At 46.2% G+C, this 23,443-nt stretch overlaps 1 protein-coding gene across 1 annotated transcript; it reads right to left on the bottom strand.

The window, feature by feature from the left end:
* Positions 1-18,200: 18,200 nt before the first annotated feature.
* Positions 18,201-20,017, bottom strand: LOC147959183 (uncharacterized). Its single transcript, XM_087535558.1, has 2 exons — positions 18,898-20,017; positions 18,201-18,619 (listed from the first exon to the last, which is right to left on the bottom strand). Exons 1-2 carry the CDS (start codon positions 19,976-19,978, stop codon positions 18,573-18,575), a joined length of 1,128 nt encoding a protein of 375 aa, XP_087391684.1. The 5' UTR covers positions 19,979-20,017; the 3' UTR covers positions 18,201-18,572.
* Between the last annotated feature and the right edge of the window lie 3,426 nt (positions 20,018-23,443).

Raw genomic sequence — 23,443 nt, 5'->3', positions numbered from 1 at the left:
AGCCTTGAGCAATGGCTTCATCTCTGGACCTGGGTAGAAGATTCTTGAATAGGATGTCTCCCCACGGTCTCTTGATGGCGTTTTTCTCAGCATACTCCTGGGTCACAAATCTGTATTTGAACCATTGTTCTGCCCAATATCTTTGGATCCATTGGATTCGGGTCTTGCGCTGACTATAATCCTCTTCAGGATCTGTCTTGTACATTTCTGAGAGTTCATCTGGCAGATCTCTGGAGGTCTCACCACGACGCTTTCTGCCACCCTTCCTTGCTGCTTTCTCTGAAGCCATAAACTTTAACTTGAAAGGCTTCAAGACATTCAAAGGCTTCAAAGGTTTTTGTTTGCTGGACCAACAGGAACTGGCTTCGGGAGAATTTATGTGATGCTGTAAGAATTCTGCAAATGAATGCAGACTATGAGAATCAAAGGATTCTCCCACGGACATGTACCTGTGACAGCATTAAGGTGCGAGGGAAGGGGAAGAGGTCATATGCATTCTCAGAAGATTTTAAAGATAAATATGTTTAGAAGACATTGACCTCATCGTGCGAAGACATTCACTCATAGATAAGAAGTTGGTTTCAGATTTGTACGAATCCACGGATCAGTACAAGTGAGGAATCTAACTACCTTGTGAAGCACAAGTGAATATACTAGGCATGTTATGAGATGCAGTATGAGAGAGATCTAGCTTGTGTGAACAGAAACTGCTTGTGGTAGAAAGTGACAGATCAATAGGATCAACGGTGCTGTAAAAAGGGAGTTTTATTTACCACACTGAGAACTGCTAGACGGAGTGGGAGATGAGGCCGAGCAGTTCACTCTTCCGTGCCCTAACTTGGCGACGGAGGACACCTACGGCGACGGCGGAGAGGACGATGTCCGCGGTCGGCGTGAAGACGGCGTTGGAGAGGTTGCGGCAGCGAAGCGCTTCGTCGCCGGCGTCGTCGAGAGCTAGCGGTGGTGCTAGGGTTCGTGCGAGGGTGGAAGAAGAGATAATGACCGTTGTGAGTGTGTATTTATAGGCACAAGGGCGGCACTGTGCTATTACACAGGTGCCCCTGGCGATTCGCATCTGAGGAACACGTGGCCATTATGCAGAATTTTGGGGTTTGTTCCACTTCCCACGCACGCCTGGATTGTCGGGTGGTCGCTCCTACTTCTCCGGATTTTATGTGGAGGAATGAGCATTGAAAACGGACTTAATGGTTGTCTCTGTATCTTCTGCTACCAAGGACGCAGAGAAGACATTCGACAGTTTCAATAGAATGCATATGACTTGGAGAGATAGAGTTTGAGATAGAAAGCATAGAGAGGTTAGGGTCCGATCACATTCACTTAGTTCAAAAGATTCAACACGAAGACATAGCTATAAGTGAATGTTGTAGAGGACAGAACACTAGTATATATATATATATAATCAACATAGTGAAGATAATCATGAAAATATGTTGAGATCAAAGCCAAACCAAATGTGAAGACATTGCAAGGTAACGCCATGAGTGAAACACTTCAAAATAGAATGTTTGGTGGTGGCGTTACCCACCGTATAGGAAGTGTTAGACCCAGACACGGCGCACAATTATCGTGGCACTCCGAAGTCAAATTCCACATTAATGTATTCACACTTAGAATGTATGTCTTCATTGATTGAAGATATACTTTACTTTGTGTGTTGCACATCTAAGTCATCAATATGCATAAGGGTTAGAATGTGTGCCTGATCACAGGACATTTGAGGATTCCAGGATATTTAGCTCACACCGTAACTTGCAAAACCTCTTCTCATCCAAGGGCTTGGTGAAGATATCTGCCAATTGCTCTTCAGTGTTGACGTGTATGATATCAATGTCTCCCTTCACAACATGATCTCTGATAAAGTGATGACGAATTTCAATGTGCTTTGTCTTCGAGTGCTGAACTGGGTTGTTAGCAATCTTGATGGCGCTTTCGTTGTCGCAGTAAAGTGGCACTTGCTTCAAATGAATGCCATAGTCCTTGAGTGTTTTGCTTCATCTACAGAAGCTGAGCGCAGCAAGATCCAGCAGCAATGTATTCAGATTCAGCAGTGGAGAGAGATACACAGTTCTGCTTCTTTGAAGACCAACATACAAGTGATCGTCCCAGAAAGTGACATGTGCCTGATGTAGACTTGCGATCGACTTTGTCACCAGCATAATCAGCATCCGAGAATCCAACCAGATCAAACTCTGAGCCCTTTGGATACCATAATCCTAGAGTTGGGGTGTGAGCCAAATATCGAAGAATTCGCTTCACAGCTAAGTGATGCGACTCCTTTGGTGCCGCTTGAAATCGAGCACACATGCAAACACTAAGCATAATATCTAGCCTAGATGCACATAGATAAAGTAAAGAACCAATCATGGAGCGGTATACCTTTTGATCAAACTCTTTACCATTGTCGTCAGGACCCAGATGATGTTTGGCTGGCATTGGTGTTGTGAAGCCTTTGCAGTCTTGCATACCGAACTTCTTCAGGCAATCTTTGAGATACTTCTCTTAAGATATGAAGATGCCATTGCGTTGTTGTCGTATTTGAAGACCGAGGAAGAACTTTAGCTCTCCCATCATAGACATCTGATATTGCTCTTGCATCATATATCCAAACTCTTCACTGTACTTCAGGCCCGAGGGGCTTGTTTGAGGCCATACAGTGCCTTGTTGAGCTTGTATACCATGTCAGGATGTTTTGGATCTTCAAAGCCAGGCGGTTGTGCAACATACACTTCTTCTTCAATCTTGCCATTGAGAAAGGCACTCTTCACATCCATTTGATATAGAAGTATGTTATGATGATTTGCATAGGCCAGCAGTATGCGTATGGCTTCAAGTCTAGCCACAGGAGCAAATGTTTCATCGAAGTCAATGCCTTCCACTTGAGTATATCCTTGAGCAACGAGACGAGTTTTCTTTCTGACAACTTGACCATGCCCATCTTGCTTGTTTTGGTATATCCATTTGGTGCCTATTATATTGTGCTTCCGTGGATCAGGAAGCTTAACCAGTTCCCATACATTATTCAGCTCAAACTGTTGAAGCTCTTCTTGCATAGCTTGAATCCATTCAGGTTCCATGAAGGCTTCTTCAACTTTCTTGGGTTCTGCTACTGAGACGAATGCAAAGTGCCCACAGAAATTTGCTAGCTGAGTTGCCCTTGAACGAGTGAGTGGACCAGGTGCATTGATGCTATCAATTATTCTTTCAATCTGCACTTCATTGGCAACGCGAGGATGTACAGGGCGAAGACTTTGCTCTTGCTGTTCATTGTCGTTGTTGGAAGGAATGTCTTCAGGCTGAGCATTGTCTTCATGTTGATCAGGTACTGAGATGATAAGTTCTTCTTCAGGATGAGCTTCAGAAGGCATAATTTCTCCAGTTCCCATTAGCTTGATTGATTCACTGGATGGAACTTCATCTAGCACATTTGGCAATTGCTCTCTTTGTGAACCGTTGGTCTCATCGAACCGCACATCCACTGTTTCAACCACTTTGTAATGAAAGAGATTGAAGACTCTGTAGGAGTGTGAATCCTTTCCATATCCAAGCATAAAACCCTCATGTGCTTTTGGTGCAAACTTTAAGGTGTGATGTGGGTCCTTGATCCAGCACCTTGCGCCAAATACTCTGAAGTAACTGACATTTGGCTTCTTGCCAGTAAGGAGCTCATAATATGTCTTTTTCAGTAGCTTGTGAAGATAAACACGATTGATTGTATGGCATGCAGTATCAATGGCTTCGGGCCAGAATTTTCTTGGGGTCTTGTATTCATCTAGCATCGTTCTGGCCATCTCAATTAGTGTTCTGTTCTTGCGTTCGACGATGCCATTCTGCTGTGGCGTGTACGGGGCTGAGAATTCATGTGTGATGCCCAAGGTATCAAGATATGTATCAAGGCCAGTGTTCTTGAATTCAGTGCCATTGTCACTTCTGATGTGTTTTATCTTAGCGCCATAATTGTTCATAGCTCGATTGGCGAAGCGTCTGAAGATATCCTGCACTTCAGTATTGTAAAGGATTATGTGCACCCAAGTATATCTAGAATAATTATCAACAATAACGAAGCCATAGAGGCAAGCAGTAGTAATAAGAGTTGAGTAATGAGTGGGACCGAAAAGATCCATGTGAAGCAGTTCGAAGGGTCGAGTTGTGGTCATGATTGTCTTCGAGGGATGTTTGACCCTTGTCATCTTCCCTGCTTCACAGGCACCGCATAAGTGGTCTTTCTTGAACTTGACGCCCTCGATGCCTATGACATGCTTCTTCTTCGCAAGGGTGTGGAGGTTCCTCATGTCAGCATGTCCAAGCCTCCAATGCCAGAGCCAGCATTCTGAAGCCTTTGCTAGAAGACATACTGCAAGCTGTGGTCCTGCTGAGAAGTCTACCACGTACAAATCATCTTTTCGATACCCTTCAAACACTAGAGACTTGTCAGATTCCATTAGTACAAGGCAACGATATTTTCCAAACATTACGATCATGTTCAAATCGCAAAGCATTGAGACAGACATTAAGTTGAAGCCAAGGGATTCAATAAGCATGACTTTATCCATGTGTTGATCCCTTGAGATTGCAACTCTACCTAGACCCAATACCTTACTTTTACCAATGTCAGCAAATGTGATGTGGCTCTTGTCAGATGGACGTAAGGTTGAGTCCATAAGAAGACTTCTTTTGCCAGTCATGTGATTTGTACACCCACTGTCAATAATCCATTCTGAAGACGCTGGTGTCGTACCCTACAGTGCAGTTAGGGGGATAGGCTTCACCAAGAGCATTATGAAGCAAAAACATTTGACGAACCAGTGGGTTATGAAAGCTTAGATCCAGGTTAGGACTAATAGGGAGAGTAGCAAGCGATTCAGGTACGAAGTACATAGTAAGACCATTTGGGCATTTGATCTTGCGCCCTACAAGATGTTTAAGGTCCCCAGCAATAGCGTCAGACGATTTTGGTTTTCTGCTGGAGACCTTTCCCTGCAAAAGAGAGTTAAGCTTTCTTAGCCACCCACATCTTCAAGGGTGGCTTAGAAGCAATAAGTCTAAGTGCAGCATCTGAGAATTTTGGCTTTGAAGCCCTGGCAAACAGTCTTGCAGGCGGACAATAGTACTCATAAGAATAAGCAGAATAGTTCTTGGTCTTATGAACATGGCGGTTTGATGAACCGCTCTCATATTCATATGCCTGAGTATGGTTTCCCTGCAAAACATTTGCGTTAGTGCGACTCAGGTGAGTCCTCTGTCTGTATGAAGCCTTTGGACCGTATGAAGCCTTTGGTCTGAGGTTTGTCTTCTTCACGTGAGGTGTCATGAAGACATTCACAGGAAGATTTTCCAGACACCTTTTCGGAACCCAGATCTTCTTCATAGGCGGTCCATTCCTGCAGTTAGTATCAATGTACCTGGAAAACACTTCACCATTCTGATTCTTAAACAGTATATAGTTTGCATCAAAGGATTCATCAATGATAATGGGGTTAGCACAAGTGAAGCCAGTTAGATTGGATGGATCTGCTGAAGGTTCCTTTGCAGCAACCCACATGGTTTTGGGGTACTGCTCAGGTTTCCAGTAAGAGCCATCTGCATTCATTTTCCTTACGAACCCAACACCCTCTTTCCTAGGGTTTCGGTTCAGAATCTGCTTTTTGAGGACATCACATAGTGTCTGATGCCCTTGAAGACTTTTGTACATCCCTGTTTCAAGCAATGTCTTCAACCTAGCATTCTCATCAGCAATAGCGGTGGTATCCTCAGCAGAGGGGTTAGTTACCACATCAACAGTTGAAGATATTGCAACAGCATTAGCAGTAGAACATTCAGCAACAGAAGTAGCATTATCACGCTCAATGCATTTAAGACATGGTGGTTCAAATCCTTCCTGAGCGGGACTGATCTGTTTGGCGCGAAGTGACTCGTTTTCCGTTTGAAGATCTTCATGAACCGCTCTCAATTTCTCAAGATCTTGCTTCCTTTGAAGATAATCATAGGAAAGCTTTTCATGAGTTGTTGAGAGAGTTTCATGACGAATTTCAAGTTCCTGATACTTAACGTGAAGATTTTTTATGTCTTCAATTAAGGATTCCGATCGAGTCATTTCAGCACCTAACAGATCATCGCTTCTGTCTAACAGTTTTTGAATATGTTCCATAGCTTTCTGTTGTTCAGTTGCAATTTTAGCAAGTGTTTTGTAGCTAGGTTTTGAACCACAATCAGAGTCATCGTCACTAGATGTTTGATAGTGAGTAGTGCGTGTGTTTACCTTGGCACCGCGTGCCATGAAGCAGTAGGTAGAAGCGGAGTAGTCCTTGTCATTTGCATCGGTGTCGGTGATGAAGTCATTGTCTTCACTATTGAAGATGGACTTGGCAACGTATGCTGTAGCCAGACTTGCGACGCCTGAGTCGGATTCCTCCTCAGACTCCACCTCCGCCTCCTCAGAAGCAGACTCCTCCTCTGAATCCATTTCCTTGCCAACAAATGCACGTGCCTTGCCAGATGAGCTCTTCTTGTGTGATGAAGACTTTGAGGAAGACTTGAAAGAAGACTTTGAGTATTTCTTCTTCTTCTTCTTCTTGTCGTCAGAGTCATATTCCTTGCTCTTCTTCTTCTTTTTGTTCTCATTGTCCCACTGTGGACACTCAGAGATGAAGTGGCCAAGTTTCTTGCACTTGTGACATGTTTTCCTCTTGTAGTCATGAGCAGGAGCTTCATCATTCCTTGAACTTGATCGGGAAGACTTTCTGAAGCCTTTCTTCTTGGTGAATTTTTGGAACTTCTTGACAAGCATAGCAAGTTCCCTTCCAATGTCTTCAGGATCATCAGAACTGCTGTCAGATTCTTCTTCAGATGAGGAGACAGCTTTTGCCTTCAAGGCACGAGTTCGCCCATAGTTTGGACCGTAGATATCTCTTTTCTCCGAAAGCTGAAACTCATGTGTGTTGAGCCTCTCAAGTATGTCAGATAGATCGAGTGTCTTGAAATCAGGACGTTCTTGAATCATCAGGGCCAGGATGTCAAACGAACTATCAAGTGATCTCAGCAGCGTCTTGACGACTTCGTGTTTGGTAATCTCAGTGGTGCTGAGGGCTTGAAGCTCATTTGTGATGTCAGTGAGTCGGTCAAATGTGTGCTGGACATTCTCATTGTCATTTCGCTTGAAGTGATTGAAGAGGTTGCGAAGGACACTGATTCTCTGATCTCTCTGGGTTGAGATGCCTTCATTGACCTTGGAGAGCCAGTCCCAGACCAGCTTGGATGTCTTCAAAGCACTCACACGGCCATACTGTCCTTTGGTCAGATGACCACAGATGATATTCTTGGCAGTAGAGTCCAGTTGAACGAATTTCTTGACATCAGCAGCAGTGACACCTTCTCCAGCCTTGGGAACGTCGTTCTCGACGACATACCATAGGTCGACGTCAATGGCTTCAAGATGCATGCGCATCTTATTCTTCCAGTAGGGATATTCAGTTCCATCGAAGACGGGGCACGCAGCGGAGACTTTAATTATCCCTGCAGTCGACATAGCTAAAACTCCAGGTGGTTAAACCGAATCACACAGAACAAGGGAGCACCCTTCTCTGATACCAATTGAAAGTGCGTTATATCGACTAGAGGGGGGGTGAATAGGCGATTTTTATGAAAGTCTTCAGAACATAGAAGTTTTGAAGACAAACGATAGAATTAAACCTATTACCATGCAGCGGAAGGTAGACTACACTAGACAAACCATAGTCAAGTATTCAATGAAGTGAAAGCACAAAGACTAATAGCAGCTAGGTAGTAAGGATCAGGTAGGAAGTTATTGTGAAGCCAAACAGAACACGCAGTCACTCAGTGAAGACAAATGATAGTGCAAACATACAATGACTTCACAATGAGTAACAGTAAGTAAAGTGAAGTGGAGATGAAACCAGTGACTCGTTGAAGACAATGATTTGTTGGACCAGTTCCAGTTGTTGTGACAACTATACATCTGGTTGGAGCGGCTAGGTATTTAAACCTTAGGACACATAGTCCCGGACACCCAATCCTGAACACGCAGCTCAGGACACCCAGTCCTCACCGTATTCTCCTTGAGCTAAGGTCACATAGACCTCGCCCAATCACTCTGGTAAGTCTTCAAGGTAGACTCCCAAACCTTCACAGACTTCGTTCACCGGCAATCCACAATGTCTCTTGGATGCTCAGAACGCGACGCCTAACCGGCTGGAGGATGCACAGTCCTCAAGTGTAATAAGTCTTCAGATCACACAGACAAGAAGACTTAAGTGATGCCCAATTCTCTCTGGCTCTGGTGGTTAGGGCTTTTATCCTCGCAAGGAATTCTCTCTCAAAGGCTTCGAGGTGGGTTGCTCTCAAACGACAAAAGCCGTGCTTTCAATCTGAGCAGCCAACCGTTTATGGTTGAAGAGGGTGGGCTATTTATAGCCACTTGGCAACATGACCTGATTTGTCCGAAATGACCCTGGGTCACTAAGGAACTGACACGTGTCCCAACGGTCAGATTTCAAAATCACACGGCAACTTTACTTGGGCTACAAGCAAAGCTGACTTGTCCGACTCTGGACAAGATTCGCTCTCATAGTCTTCACTCGAAGACATAGGTTTTTGGTTTAGGCATCACTTTAGTCATTCTGACTGGTTCTCTTGGACCCCACTTAACAGTACGGTGGTTCCTATGACTCAACACAAAAGAAAAAGAACTACGAAAGATCTAAGTCTTCGAGCTCCATAGGCTTCATATAGTGTCTTCTCTTGTCATAGTCTTCAATGTGAATATCTTCATATACCACCTTTGACTTCAATGTCTTCATACAGTTTTAGGGGTCATCTCTGGTAGTAAAACCGAATCAATGAGGGATTTCTACCTGTGTTATCCTGCAATTCTCACAAACACATTAGTCCCTCAACTAGGTTTGTCGTCAATACTCCAAAACCAGCTAGGGGTGGCACTAGATGCACTTACACCACCTAGCCTTTTCTTTCCCTTGGGTAGGCCTGCCCCAAGTGTCATCTTTATTTAAACCCCCGGGCCAGTGCTCCTCTGAGTGTTGGTCCAACCTGTCAGCTGCCGGTGGCCACCAGGGTCAACTCTAGGCTGGCCTACCGGAACCTTGGACAATCCGGTGTGCCCTGCGACAGAGATATGTGCAGCTCCTATCGGGATTTGTCGGCACATTCGGGTGGCTTTGCTGGTCTTGTTTTACCATTGTCGAAATGTCTTGTAACCAGGATTCCGAGTCTGATCAGGTCTTCCCGCTAGAAGGAATATCCTTCGTTGACCGTGAGAGCTTGTGATGGGCTAAGTTGGGACACCCCTGCAGGGTTTTGAACTTTTGAAAGCCGTGCCCGCGGTTATGGGCAGATGGGAATTTGTTAATGTCCGGTTGTAGAAAACCTGAAGTTGACCTTAATTAAAATACACCAACCACGTGTGTAACCGTGATGGTCTCTTCTCGGCGGAGTCCGGGAAGTGAACACGGTGTTGGAGTTATGCTTGACATAGGTTGTTCTAGGATCATTTCTTGATCATAGTTGTTCGACCGTGCTTTTGCCTTCTCTTCTCGCTCTCATTTGCGTATGTTAGCCACCATATATGCTAGTCGCTTGCTGCAGCTCCACCTCATACATTTTTACCCTTCCTATAAGCTTAAATAGTCTTGATCGCAAGGGTGTGAGATTGCTGAGTCCCCGTGACTCACAGATACTTCCAAAACCAGTTTGCAAGTGCCGATGTAACCGAGCAGGTGACGCAACCAAGCTCAAGGAGGAGCTCGATGAAGATCTTGTCCTTTGTGTTGTTTCGTGCTAGTTGATCAGTAGTGGAGCCCAGTTGGGACGATCGGGGATCTGTGTAGCATTTGGGGTAGTCTTCTTTTATTTTGGTTCCGTAGTCGGACCTTGTGTGTATCTGTATGATGTAATGCTTTATTCATGTAATTGTGTGAAGTGGCAATTGTAAGCCAACTATGTATCTCTTTCCCTTATGTATTACATGGGTTGTGTGAAGATTACCTCACTTGCGACATTGCTTTTAATGCGGTTATGCCTCTAAGTCATTGTTTGACACGTAGGAGATATAGCCGCATCGAGGGCGTTACAAGTTGGTAATCAGAGTCTTCCCCGACCTTAGGAGCCCCCTGCTTGATCGAATCGCTGGCGTTATTGAGTCTTGAAATGTTTTGAGTCATTTAGGATTATATATATCGGAGAGTTTAGGAACTCTTTTTACTCCCCAGTCCCTTCATCGCTCTGGTAAGGCATCCTGACATAGAGTTTTGACTCTTCTCTTCTCAAATTTCACTAAAAAAAATTTAGGATCACGCGGGTATCTTGGAATCGTTCCGATCGATTTGTGACGAGAACATTGTTCTTGGTGCCTCCTGTCATTTAGGGGTTGTGGCAGTGCCTCGGGGAGTTGAGCTCCGAGGTGTTGTCGTCACAATTTTATCGTTGCAGTTCTGGAATACCTGAGTTTAGTTTCGCCGACATCGGAAATCTCTTTTATGCAGTTGTTGGTGAGATAACCTCGACGCCACTCAGTACTGGGGCGGGAGTTCGGGAGTATTGCCATAACTCGTATAACGGATGCTTTTCGAAGGTTGAGGTAAACGATTTCCGAAGGTTTCTTGGTTATGTGTTGAAGGATGGATACATCTGGATGTAGGATTTGTTAGTTTGGGTGAGATATTATGCTTCCCTTGTATCCCCAACACGTGATTGCATAACCGGAAAATTTCGGGAGTTTATAAGTGGGAATTCAAGTAGCTCTTAGGATATCTTTCCGACAGATGTATGATATGAAATTGGGGTTCAACGTCTAGTGGTCCGCCTATCCACGGTTGGTTTTACAGTGGTCTCGTTGTGTCTTAAAGAGTCCTGGGCTATGCCGACTCGGGGACGCTTCGGATGTCATGTGCACTGCCTTGTACATGATGGTGCTGTACGATCGAGCCCGTGTAGGCCCCACCATGAAAACTTCGGACGAAATCTCTATCATATGTTTGTTCCGGCTTATTCTGCAAGTCAATCCTTTGTTTTGCTTTTGAGTTGTGGTATTCGAGTTGCTTCAATGTCAAGTGTGGATTCGATCCCTTGTCTAAGCGGTGTTCTCATATTTCTATGTGAATACTAATCGCTTCTCTTCGAGATGATCCCATCATTCTTTCTATCCGCAAGTTTAAATTCTAAGTCTTCTCAACGTTGTTCGTTTCACTCGTCCCAATATGCCTTTGTTTTCCCACCCTCCCACCCTTGTTTCTTCAAGGACTCGGATTTCTTTATAGAGTATCCGTCTTATTAATGTGAAGTATCTCCATTATTTTCCGTCAATGTTCTTACCCGGTGGTTCTCATGAAGATGCTCTATTAGCTCAATATTCTCCATTCTTTTTCTTCTTCGGTGGATTCAAGTCAAGCTTTGTTGATCATACCTTTTTCCCCATTTCAATGTCTTCTCTTGCCGGTGCACCTCTTTAGTCATTCATTTCTCGCTATTCAATTATTCCAGAGTGCTGAAGATATCTCGGAAGGCTCGTCTTTTCCTTCAAGATTCGTTCAAACCTATTCCAAGGTTGTTATCTCATTCAAGCCATTTTAATTCAACCGGTGCAATCTCTCTCTTTAAATCATTTCAACAGTGTTTCTCTTGAGTGGGCCCTAACCCACAGGTCTTTTCCCAGGATCTTACCTGACTCTTCTTATTTTTCCGGAGCTTCTCAAATTCCTTTCTAAAGTTTGACGTAAGAATGAATTATCATCAGTCTTATGTTTTTCTCCAAGATCTGTCGAATTCTTTTCATCGTTGGCTCAACCTCTTCGTTTTGATTCTTTCGGAGTGTCTAAATAATTCATGGTGGTGTTTCTCGTAGTCATTCTCAGATTGGAAGACCGAAGAAGATTTTCTCTCAATCTTGCTCCATTCCCTTCAAGATTCGTGATTCCAGCTCGTTGCCATCCTCTCATAATTGTATTCGATTGTGAGAATTATTTTCACCCATCCGGAGTAATTCAGGAGTTTTTTTTCAGTTTGATTCTCCGGAGCCCATCATCTCAGAATTATTTATTCTCAGCTGTCAGTTATCATTCTCCAATCTTACCGGTGCATCATTCAAGTATTCTCTAATCAGTTTATGATCTCTTCGTTCCCATGTATCTAAATTCTCTCAAGCATCTTTGTTCATTTTCTAAATTCTTCCTGGTGTTTTCATTATCTTTTCTTTGTTCATTTTTAATCTTATGGTGGTTCATTCAAGATTTCTTCTTCCTTCGTTTATCATATCAATTTATTCGTGTTTCAATTCAAACGGTGGTTCGTTCAAGAGATCTCTTCCTTTCGTTGTCGTATCAAGTCATTCGTTGTTTTCCAAATTCTATCGATGATTCGTTGAAGACCTTCCCAAGTTTGCTCCATATCTATCTTAATCCTTTTTCAACGAGAATAAGTAGTATGCCAAATCCGTTGCTTGTCATCAATTAAATTGGTGAAGGATAAGCATAATGTAATTCCTCATTCTTGTTTCATCGAGTAAATTCAATTCCTTATTCCGGAGGTTCATCTTATCTCACTCTCAGTTCAAGATGCTTCATCTTTCTTTTCTGGAGTTCCTAGCTTTTCCGCATTATCTCGTCGCGAAGCTCCTTCTAAATCTTTACAAGGTTTCACCTTGAGTTTTCAACTTCTCCTTCCTTTCGTTATCCTTTTGTTTACCAGAGTTCTTCATGGAGGTTCTACATGTTGGTTCATCAAGGACGTAATTCCTTCTCAAGATGTTCATTGAGATTCTTTTCAGAGGAACTCAAGCATTCTTCATCTTGCAATCCGGAGTGCAATTCTTTCTTCCGTACCATTTAAGGTGGTGCTATGTCATTCTTGATAATTTGAGTTCATGTTTCATGATTCACATGTTGTTAAGAATGAGATATTTTAAATCCATCAACCTCTTCGTTGGAGTTATCTTGGGTTATATTTCACCTAAAGCCTTCCCTAAGGATTGTTCCTATTAACGGTGATAATATATGATCCAAGTTCTCCATCTACCCTCCCGGTGAAATATTTTCTCGTCTTCTTGTTCATATCAATCCAATTGTTTTTCCCGTGAGTGGAAGGTTGTCACCTCATAATGGAAGATGTATTCTTTAAGCCCATTTCAAGTTTATGCTTTCGTTGTTGTTTTTTTTCAACAATTCCATTCGACCTTTCTCTTCAAGATGCTTTTCAAGCTCATTTGAGTTAGAAGATGGTGTTTTATTCTCCGTTCTTTTGTTCCGACGATCTACCTTTTATTCCTTCATCCGGAGGCATTGTGATGTCGCTAACTTCGACCCATCATCTTGTTTTGCCAAGATCATCTTCAATTCCTTCCTTTTCAGTCGGAGTGCTGCCCAAATTATATCAATCTTATTCCTTCTCGATCTTGTTTTAACCGGAGTGTCATAGTGATTGATCCTTATCGTTCCTTGTACATCTCGTTTATACCGGAGTGTTTGGATGTACTTCTTGTCCATTGCAACCCTTTTCTCATGTTTTTCAACCTACAGGGTTCTAGTAATGATCCTTGTTCCACTTTTCTAACGGAGTGTTTTCAACTTTGTGCATCTTCGTTGTTTTCTTCCGTTCAACTTGTTCAACATCTAAAGGTTCTTTGGTTTCATTCGTTTGTCAAAGAAGCAACTTAGTTTTTACCTCTTCTCTTTCCCTTCCGTTTTCCCTCCGGTGCCATCCTAGATCTCGGGACGAGATCCTCTCGTAGTGGTGGAGTGTTGTAACGCCCCAAGACCGGAGCTTCAGATGCCTTCCAGGGTTTCCGGGTTTCGTCGTGAGATTTGTTTGGTTCGTTGCATCATGTGCATATTGCATCATGTCATCATACCATCTTTTCTCAAAGCTAACTAAAACTCTCTAAATAAATTGCATGGATCTTCGGTCCATTTAAACCAAGGGAATTCACATGGTGATTCTCTTTATAACATATCCTCCCGTTATTAGGGAGCTATATTTAAAATTCCATTGTTTTGGAATCACCCGTGAACCCACTTGCATATTAAATCCCTTGGCCTTTTTCTTCTTCAAGTTTCGACTCTCTAGTCTTGCCAATAATTCTTTCACCATTTTCCGGAGCTCTAACAAAATCCCCAACATTTTTGGACCTATCGAATACCGACTTCCTTCTCACACTCATTTGAATTAAATTCAAATGAGTTGGAATTCAAACTTCACACATGTGCTCTTTCCTATTTTCTTGGAACAAGCTCATCTTTATGAGTCCGGGGAAATTAACCTCCCTCGCAAATTCTATCCCTAACACTTCCTTTATTCTCTTTTTCTTCGATATTTTTTTCTGTTTTGGGAGATAAAAGGAGAAGTTTTAGAGAGGAGTGAGAGAGAGCAGTAGGCCCATTCTCCTTCTAAGGCCCAGCCGGCACCCTCCACAATGGGCCTCCTGCGCCGGCCCACCTAGGCCATTTGCACCCTAGGCCCAGCGCCCTGCGCTAACCCTAGGCGCCCGAGCCAACCCCATCCCGATCGATCCTCTCCCTCGCATCTTCACTCGCGCCGCCAGAGGGATCGAGAGATCCCTCGACCTCTCCCCTTCGCCCGATACCTTCTCTCGCTCGCAGTTCCTCTCCTCCCTCTGCTTCGCTCCTCTCGAAGACGACTGGGATGTTCTTCCTCCCGCTGGAACCAGGAGCGACGCCGCCCTTGACCCGCCTCACCGTCGCCATGGCCGGAAGCCGCGCCTCGGTTGCTTCTTGTACCACGGCCGCCGGCCTCTCCTCTCCTGCATCATCCTCGACGCCGGCAAGCCCGCCGCCGCGCCAGGACCATCGCCTCCCCTGCGTTAACTCTGCCCGCCAGGAGCCCGCGACCCGTGCGCCTCCTCCATGGTCTTCCTCCTTGCCGCCATGGGCGCGAGGGTCGAGCTCGCCCACCCTACCGCGTCGCCAGGGCCGTCGGGCACCGCAGCCTGCCGGCTTCTTCTCTGCTTGAGGATCTCCAGCAGCCGCGCATGGCTATGCCTCCCGTGGAGCTCCACCGCTGGGGCTGCTCCTCGCCTGCGTCGCTGCCTTCCCTCGCGCTGCTGCTCCTCTGCTTGTCCTCTGCCGCCCGCAGCGCACGTGGCCGAGCTGCCCTGCCTTGTTCGACCACCGAAACCATGCCAAGTCGTTGCCTCTTTGCATCTGTGCTGTGTTGCCGTGGATGCATGCAACCATGGAATCAATCCCAAGCATCAAGTACCAGGACACTACGAAACCTGAATCGCCAAGGCCGGACCCGTCAAGTACCCCTTCGGATTCGTCAAGACCCTCATGTACAACTACACCCGATGATGTGACAAGTACCCCGACAACGCGTACATCTACGCCGCCAAGACCGGACCGACAAGTACCCCGACGTCGTGTGTACCACTACCGTCACCCCGAAGACGTTGGAGTCATCAATGTTAGGAATAGGCAACTTGTATTCTCATGAGGCCATAGGCCGATATATATATACATGTACAGGTGTGGAACATATGCAGGAAACCCCTTATACAACGGGATAAATACAAAGGGGTACATGACTTATATTATAACTCTAACACCCCCCCTCAAACTCATGGTGGATGAACAACACTGAGTTTGGAGAGATAAAAGCCATGTTGTGCTCTAGTCTGAGCCTTCGTCAGGAAATCCGCCAACTGTAACTCGGAAGGCACATACTGAAGAGCAATAACCTGATCCTGCACACCAGCGCGCACATAGAAAGCATCAACACCAATATGCTTGGTGAGCTCATGCTTCACAGGATCGCGTGCAATGCTGATAGCACCTGTACTGTCAGATAAAAGCAGAGTCGGTGTAGTGACAGAAACACCAAAATCCTGAAGTAACCACCGTAACCAAGTCACCTCTGTCGTCAAAAGAGCCATTGCTCACAACTCAGCCTCGGCACTCGAACGGGAAACTGCAAGCTGTTTCTTCGTCTTCCAGGCAATGAGAGAACCACCAAGAAAAACACAGTAAGCAGAAAGTGAACGGCGATCGGAAGGATCACTAGCCCACGTAGCATCCGAATAGGCCTGGAGCTGTAAAGAACTGGAGCGAGGAAAGAATAGACGGTGAGAGATCGTGCCTCGAAGATATCGAAGAACACGAATGAGATGACTATAGTGAACCGAGGTGGGGGCAGAGACAAACTGACTCAGAATATGAACCGGATAAGAGATGTACGGACGAGTGACAGCTAGATAGACAAGACTGCCAACAAGATGACGATAACGCGTCGGGTCAGGGAGAGGATCACCATCAGTAGCACGGAGGTGAACATTGAGCTCCATAGGAGTCTCAACAACGCGCTCGTCAGTAAGAGCAGCACGAGCAAGAAGATCCTGGATATACTTTTCCTGGGATATAAAAAAGCCATCAGAGGTAGAAGAGACTTCAATCCCAAGAAAGTAGCGAAGAGGTCCAAGATCAGACATAAGAAACTGCTCACTAAGACGGGCCTTTACAAAGGCAATATACTCGGGGTCATCCCCCGTGATGATCATGTCATCAACATAAAGAAGAAGAGTCCGACCACAAGGAGAAAGGTGAATAAACAATGCTGGATCATGAGCACTTGCTAAAAAACCAGCAGCAGTGATCACAGAGGCAAAGCGCTCAAACCAGGCGCAGGGGGCTTGCTTAAGGCCATAGAGAGAGCGACGAAGATGACATACCATGCCATCAGGAACAGAATACCCAGGTGGTGGATGCATGTACACCTCCTCACACAGCTCACCATTAAGAAAGGCATTCTTAACATCAAGCTGAGATATAGACCAGTGGCGTGCAGAGGCAACGGCAAGAAGTGTACGAACAGTGGTCATATGAGCCACAGGAGCAAAAGTCTCGTCGTAATCACGACCATGCTCCTGCTGAAAACCACGAGCCACAAGACGAGCTTTGTGATGCTCAAGAGAACCATCGGAGCGAGTCTTAACCTTGTAGACCCACTTACAAGTGATCGGACGGACTCCGGGAGGAAGAGAAACAAGATCCCAGGTACCGGTGCGTTCAAGAGCAGCAATCTCCTCTGCCATCGCAAACTGCCATTCAGGATGAACAACAGCCTGACGGTAAGAAGTCGGCTCAAGAACAGCAGCACCAGCGGTGGGAAATCCAAAGCGATCAACAGGCGGACGAGGACGAGAACGCAAGTCATAAGTAGGCTGAGAGGAAGATGACGGCCCATCCACAGAGGCATCGACTGGTCGTGGACGACGAGTGTAATGCTGAGGAAAAGATGGAATAATAGAAGGAGGAATCGGCAAGGTAGAATCAGGGGGTGGCGACGAAGAAGTCACCGGAGATGAAGGTGTAGAATCCGGTGACAGGCTGGGAGAGGAGACCGGAGAGGAAGTCACCGGAGATGAAGGTGGAGAACCCGGTGACATGCTAGGCGAGGAGACCGGGGAGGATGGTGGCTGCAAATCAACTAGATGTGGAGAAGGAGAGGAAGTGGAACGGAGAGGTACAGTCTCAGCGGGGGTGATAGGTGAGTCAGGAAAAGTGAGGAAAGAGATATCCTGCACTGAAAAAGTCGAGGAAGATGGGCGTGGGTAGAAGGGACGAGACTCTTCAAAAGTCACATCTCGAGAGATACGCATCCGACGACCAATAGGATCCCAACAACGATAGCCCTTATGCTCATCACTGTAGCCTAAGAAGACACACTCAACAGACTGAGCGGTCAGTTTGGTGCGTTCGCGAGGGGCAAGAAGAACATAGCAAACACAACCGAACGAGCGAAGCATCGAGTAATCGGGAGAACGATCAAAAAGCCGCTCGAAAGGAACACCACCCTGTAGAGCAGCGGAAGGCTGTATATTGATAAGATAGGTGGATGTGGAGACTGCCTCAGCCCAAAAATGAGACGGGAGAGAGGCAGCAATCATCAATGCACGAGCCGTCTCAAGAAGATGTCGATGCTTTCGCTCAGCCACACCATTCTGAGCATGAGCACCAGGACAAGAGAATTGAGAGAGAGTCCCGTGCTCAGCAAGAACACCACGCAACATCTTAGAGATATACTCACCAGCGGAGTCAGCACGAAAAACACGAATGGGTGAAGAGAACTGAGTATGAACCATGGCAGCAAAACGCTTATAAATAGACAACACCTCAGAACGAGAAGTCATGAAATAAAGCCATGTGTAACGAGAGAAATCATCTATGAAAATAATATAGTATTTATGACCACCTTTCGAAGCAAAAGGGGCCGGACCCCATACATCAGAATGGACTAAATCGAAAGGACGCTTAGACACTGACTCACTATGTGAATATGGTAACTGAATCTGCTTGCCAAGACGACAACCCTGACACTCTAAAGAGACATCTCCTGAGACAGACCCCAGAAGACCTCGACGAACTAAAGAAGACAACCGAGAACCACACAGATGACCAAGTCGATGATGCCACTGCTGGAAGGAACCAGTGACGGAGGCGACAGAAGCGGAAGAACTGGCGATGGTGGTGGCAGCAGAAGGAACATGAAGCCAGTCCAACTCCCAAAGACCCTGAGAATCACGGCGGCGAGGGCCAGCCCCAACCAGAGTGTGCGTGTGACGGTCCTGGACAGAACAAGAGTCAACGTCAAGGATGGCGCGACAACCAGAATCCGTAAGTTGACCAGCAGAAAACAAATTCATGGTAAGTCGAGGAACATGAGCAACATCAGGAACAGAATAAGAAGGAGTAGTAAGATTGCCTCTACTAGCAACAGAAAGTGGAGTACCATCAGTAGTGAAGACATGAATAGGAGAATCCAGTGATCGAAGAGAGGACAAAGTGGAAGAATGAGAAGACATATGAAAAGAAGCTCCAGAGTCCAGAACCCATGGGGATGTACCTGACTGTGTAGAGGGTGATTGCTCAGTGCGGGAAGCATCAGTCACAGAACCGGCAGTACCCGTCGAGGAAGAGCCTGAAGCGGCGAGCAGACGCTTAAGTCTCAGAATATCCTGCTCAGTCAAAGCAATGGCTGAAGCTGTCGAGGTAGATGACGAAGTCCCTGAAGATGATGATCGAGCCTTGCGCAGGTGTTTCTTCTTCGTGTAGCACTGAGACTCAAGATGACCATCATTGTTGCAATAGGCGCAATGTGGACGGGGGCGACCTGAGCCTCCAGAAGGAGTGGGCAAGAGCGGCGGAGCACTCGAGTGAGAAGGGGTCGGTGGAGCAGGTGGCGTAGGAGCACGAGTAGCGAGCACAGAGGGAACCTCCAGCAAACCAGCACCACGTAAGCGAGTCTCCTTAGCACGAATCTCAGAAAGCGCCTCCATGAGAGAAATATGGCCACGAGCAAACAACTGAGCACGCCGGGGCTCAAACTCCTTACGGAGCCGAGACAGGAACTCATAGACGCGATGAAACTCCAAATTGGCCTGGACAGCCTGGCAACAGGGGCAGGTACGACACCCAGCACTACGGAGAGAATCAAGCTGGCGCCAGATTGCAGAACTCTGTGCATAGAAGTCATCAACAGTAGAGTCACCCTGCTGAAGAGCATGCTCCTGACGGATCACAGAGAGGTATAAGGCATCACCAGAGGGCTGATAGCGCTCACGAAGACGGGTCCACATCTCAAAGACAGTAGAAAGACCCAGAAATTCAGAAGCAAACTGAGGCAGAACACTAGCAGTGAGAACAGCTGCAGCACGAGCATCATCATCAAGCCACTGGGTGTAAACAGATAAAGCACAATGATACGTCTGAAGAGCCTCCTCATAAGCCAAAACCCTCTCATCATAAGCACGATCAGCAGCCTCATCAGCAACCTTAGCCGCATCCTTGGCGGCCTGATTAGCATCCGGAGGAAGAACCGATGGAGTTGGCGGAGTAGGGGCCACCGGAGGAACTGGACGTGGCGGACAGCAGACCTCGCCAGAAAGAACACCCCAAAGACGGATGCCACGCATGTGAATGCGCATGAAGCCAGTAAACTCGGTGTAGTTAGTACCATCAAAGATCACCGGATAGCGAGGGACAACAACATAGCCCGATACAGCAGACTTTTTTTTAGGAATCCAAAGTCGGGCCTGCGAGCGAAACCTTCCTGCGGGACGAACCCCTGCTGGGCCTGCGGAGCGATCACGCAGAGGCGGCCTTCGAGCGATGCTGAGGCGGCCTTCGAGCGATCGATGGAGTCCTGCGATGTGATTCAGAGATCGAGCGGGAGCGGCAGCTTGATCACCGATCGGGAGAGGAGAGAGATCGCCCCCTGCGGCCTGCTGCTTCGATCGCCGATCGGGAGAGGTGTTTCCGACGTACTTTGTACGACGCACACGCGTACGTATACAAGGAGCAAGCAGGCAAACAAGCTGGTCAATGGATTCGTGACGTGAACTAGTACATGCACATGCACGTACGAAACAATCACGCCGGCTCCTTGATCGCTGAAGCAACTCGCCGGGAACTCACGCACACACGCGAAACAATACGAGGCGCCGATGGATAGCAATAGGTGCGTGTCGCACCTAATACTTTATTTCTTGATCGATCTGGAGAGGAGGGATCGAAGGCACGAGTTGCAGCGTGCGAAAAAATTAATCTAGCTCTAATACCATGTTAGGAATAGGCAACTTGTATTCTCATGAGGCCATAGGCCGATATATATATATATACATGTACAGGTGTGGAACATATGCAGGAAACCCCTTATACAACGGGATAAATACAAAGGGGTACATGACTTATATTATAACTCTAACAATCAAGTACCTCTCCGAACGAACGTGAACGACTACCGTCGCAAGAACGGGACCGGAAAGTCCGAAGACCCCAAGTACCACGACACCGATGACATGAACGTCTACGGAAACTCGTGCAATGATAAACATGTACCACTACCGTCGCCGAGATCGCGAGAACCTCTACCGCCGACCCTAGAGCGTGTGAGAACGACTACTTCCACTACCGCCGTCGTGAGAACGGCTACTTCCTCTACTTTGCACCGAATGAGTACTGTCCCGCTCGCACGCTTCGAAGGTATAACCCTGAGACGACCGCCCGTGAACGAATGCATGTGTGGTGTATGAGATGCTCGCGCTTGCTCCATGCTCGAATTGTCGGTGCACGTCGCCCCTCTTTTGCCTTGTCACCGTCGTCGACCCGTGGGAACCCGGTAACCGGGAGCACCCCACCGTTCATCGCATGACATGCTCCCGTCACACTTGTTCTTTTCCACTGGCATCTCAATCGAGTTTCCGGAACCGGAACGTTGCCGTGGCACCGTTTTCGTTATCGTTGCCGTGGCACCCCTTTCCTCTCCACCACGGTGACAAGTGATTCATAATGCTCTTGTCAACTTTTAATAAAAATTGCATAATCTTGTTCATGTCATCCGCATCATGTTAACAACATCAAGAATGTTTAAAATTGTTGTTTGCATTAATTTGCTAAATGCATATGGGGATTTACCGGATTTGTTGTTTGCTATATCCGGCCCCAATTAAATTGTTTAGATAGATAATTCCTTTATGTTTCATCTCTTGACATGCTTAACAACATTTAATATTGTTGGGTACATAAACGAGATCGAACTAAATAATGGATTGTGGTGTTTTGTCAATATGCATCCCGTTGCATATTGAGCTCCACTTAATTTGTAGGATTGTTTGTGCATTTTTGCCATGCCATGCTTCATTAAACCAGACATGCATCATACTTGTTTGTGCATCATGCCATGTTATGTGATGGTTGTTTACTATGTTGTTTGCTTCTTTCCGGGTTGTTTCCCTCGTTAGCTTTGGTTCCGTTCTAGAGTTGTGAGGATCCGTTCGACTACGTCCATTTGTCTTCTTCATGGACTCGTTCTTCTTCCTTGCGGGATCTCAGGCAAGATGACCATACCCTCGAAATCACTTCTATCTTTGCTTGCTAGTTGCTCGCTCTTTTGCTATGCCTATGTTGCGATACCTACCACTTGCTTATCATACCTCCTATATTGTTGAACCAAGCCTCTAACCCACCTTGTCCTAGCAAACCTTTGTTTGGCTATGTTACCGCTTTGCTCAGCCCCTCTTATAGCATTATTAGTTGCAGGTCAAGATTGAAGTTTGTTCCTTGTTGGAACATGTTTACTTGTTGGGATATCACAATATCTCTTATCTAATTAATGCATCTATATACTTGGTAAAGGGTGGAAGGCTCGGCCTTATGCCTGGTGTTTTGTTCCACTCTTGCCGCCCTAGTTTCCGTCATATCGGTGTTATGTTCCCGGATTTTGCGTTCCTTACGCGGTTGGGTTATAATGGGAACCCCTTGACAGTTCGCTTTGAATAAAACTCCTCCAGCAAGGCTCAACATTGGTTTTACCATTTGCCACCTAGCCTTTTCTTTCCCTTGGGTAGGCCTGCCCAAGGGTCATCTTTATTTAAACCCCCGGGCCAGTGCTCCTCTGAGTGTTGGTCCAACCTGTCAACTGCCGGTGGCCACCAAGGGCAACTCTGGGCTGGCCTACCGGAACCTTGGACAATCCGGTGTGCCCTGAGACAGAGATATGTGCAGCTCCTATCAGGATTTGTCGGCACATTCGGGTGGCTTTGCTGGTCTTGTTTTACCATTGTCGAAATGTCCTGTAACCGGGATTCCGAGTCTGATCGGGTCTTCCCGCTAGAAGGAATATCCTTCGTTCACCGTGAGAGCTTGTGATGGGCTAAGTTGGGACACCCCTGCGGGGTTTTGAATTTTCGAAAGCCGTGCCCGCGGTTATGGGCAGATGGTAATTTGTTAATGTCCTGTTGTAGAAAACCTGAAGTTGACCTTAATTAAAATACACCAACCGCGTGTGTAACCGTGATGGTCTCTTCTCGGCGGAGTCCGGAAAGTGAACACGGTGTTGGACTTATGCTTGACGTAGGTTGTTCTAGGATCACTTCTTGATCATAGTTGTTCGACCGTGCTTTTGCCTTCTCTTCTCGCTCTCATTTGCGTATGTTAGCCACCATATATGCTAGTCGCTTGCTGCAGCTCCACATCATACCTTTTTACCCTTCCTATAAGCTTAAATAGTCTTGATCGCAAGGGTGTGAGATTGCTGAGTCCCCGTGACTCACAGATACTTCCAAAACCAGTTTGCAAGTGCCGATGTAACCGAGCAGGTGACGCAACCAAACTCAAGGAGGAGCTCGATGAAGATCTTGTCCTTTGTGTTGTTTCGTGCTAGTTGATCAGTAGTGGAGCCCAGTTGGGACGATCGGGGATCTGTGTAGCATTTGGGGTAGTCTTCTTTTATTTTGGTTCCGTAGTCGAACCTTGTGTGTATCTGTATGATGTAATGCTTTATTCATGTAATTGTGTGAAGTGGCGATTGTAAGCCAACTATGTATCTCTTTCCCTTATGTATTACATGGGTTGTGTGAAGATTACCTCACTTGCGACATTGCTTTCAATGC

Source organism: Triticum urartu, chromosome 7A, assembly GCF_056163025.1.
Source record: "Triticum urartu cultivar PI428250 chromosome 7A, HENAU_Tu73, whole genome shotgun sequence".
Classification (NCBI taxonomy): Eukaryota; Viridiplantae; Streptophyta; class Magnoliopsida; order Poales; family Poaceae; genus Triticum; species Triticum urartu.
Note: the sequence above shows the minus strand (reverse complement) of the source record. Positions and strands in the feature narration are given on the sequence as shown.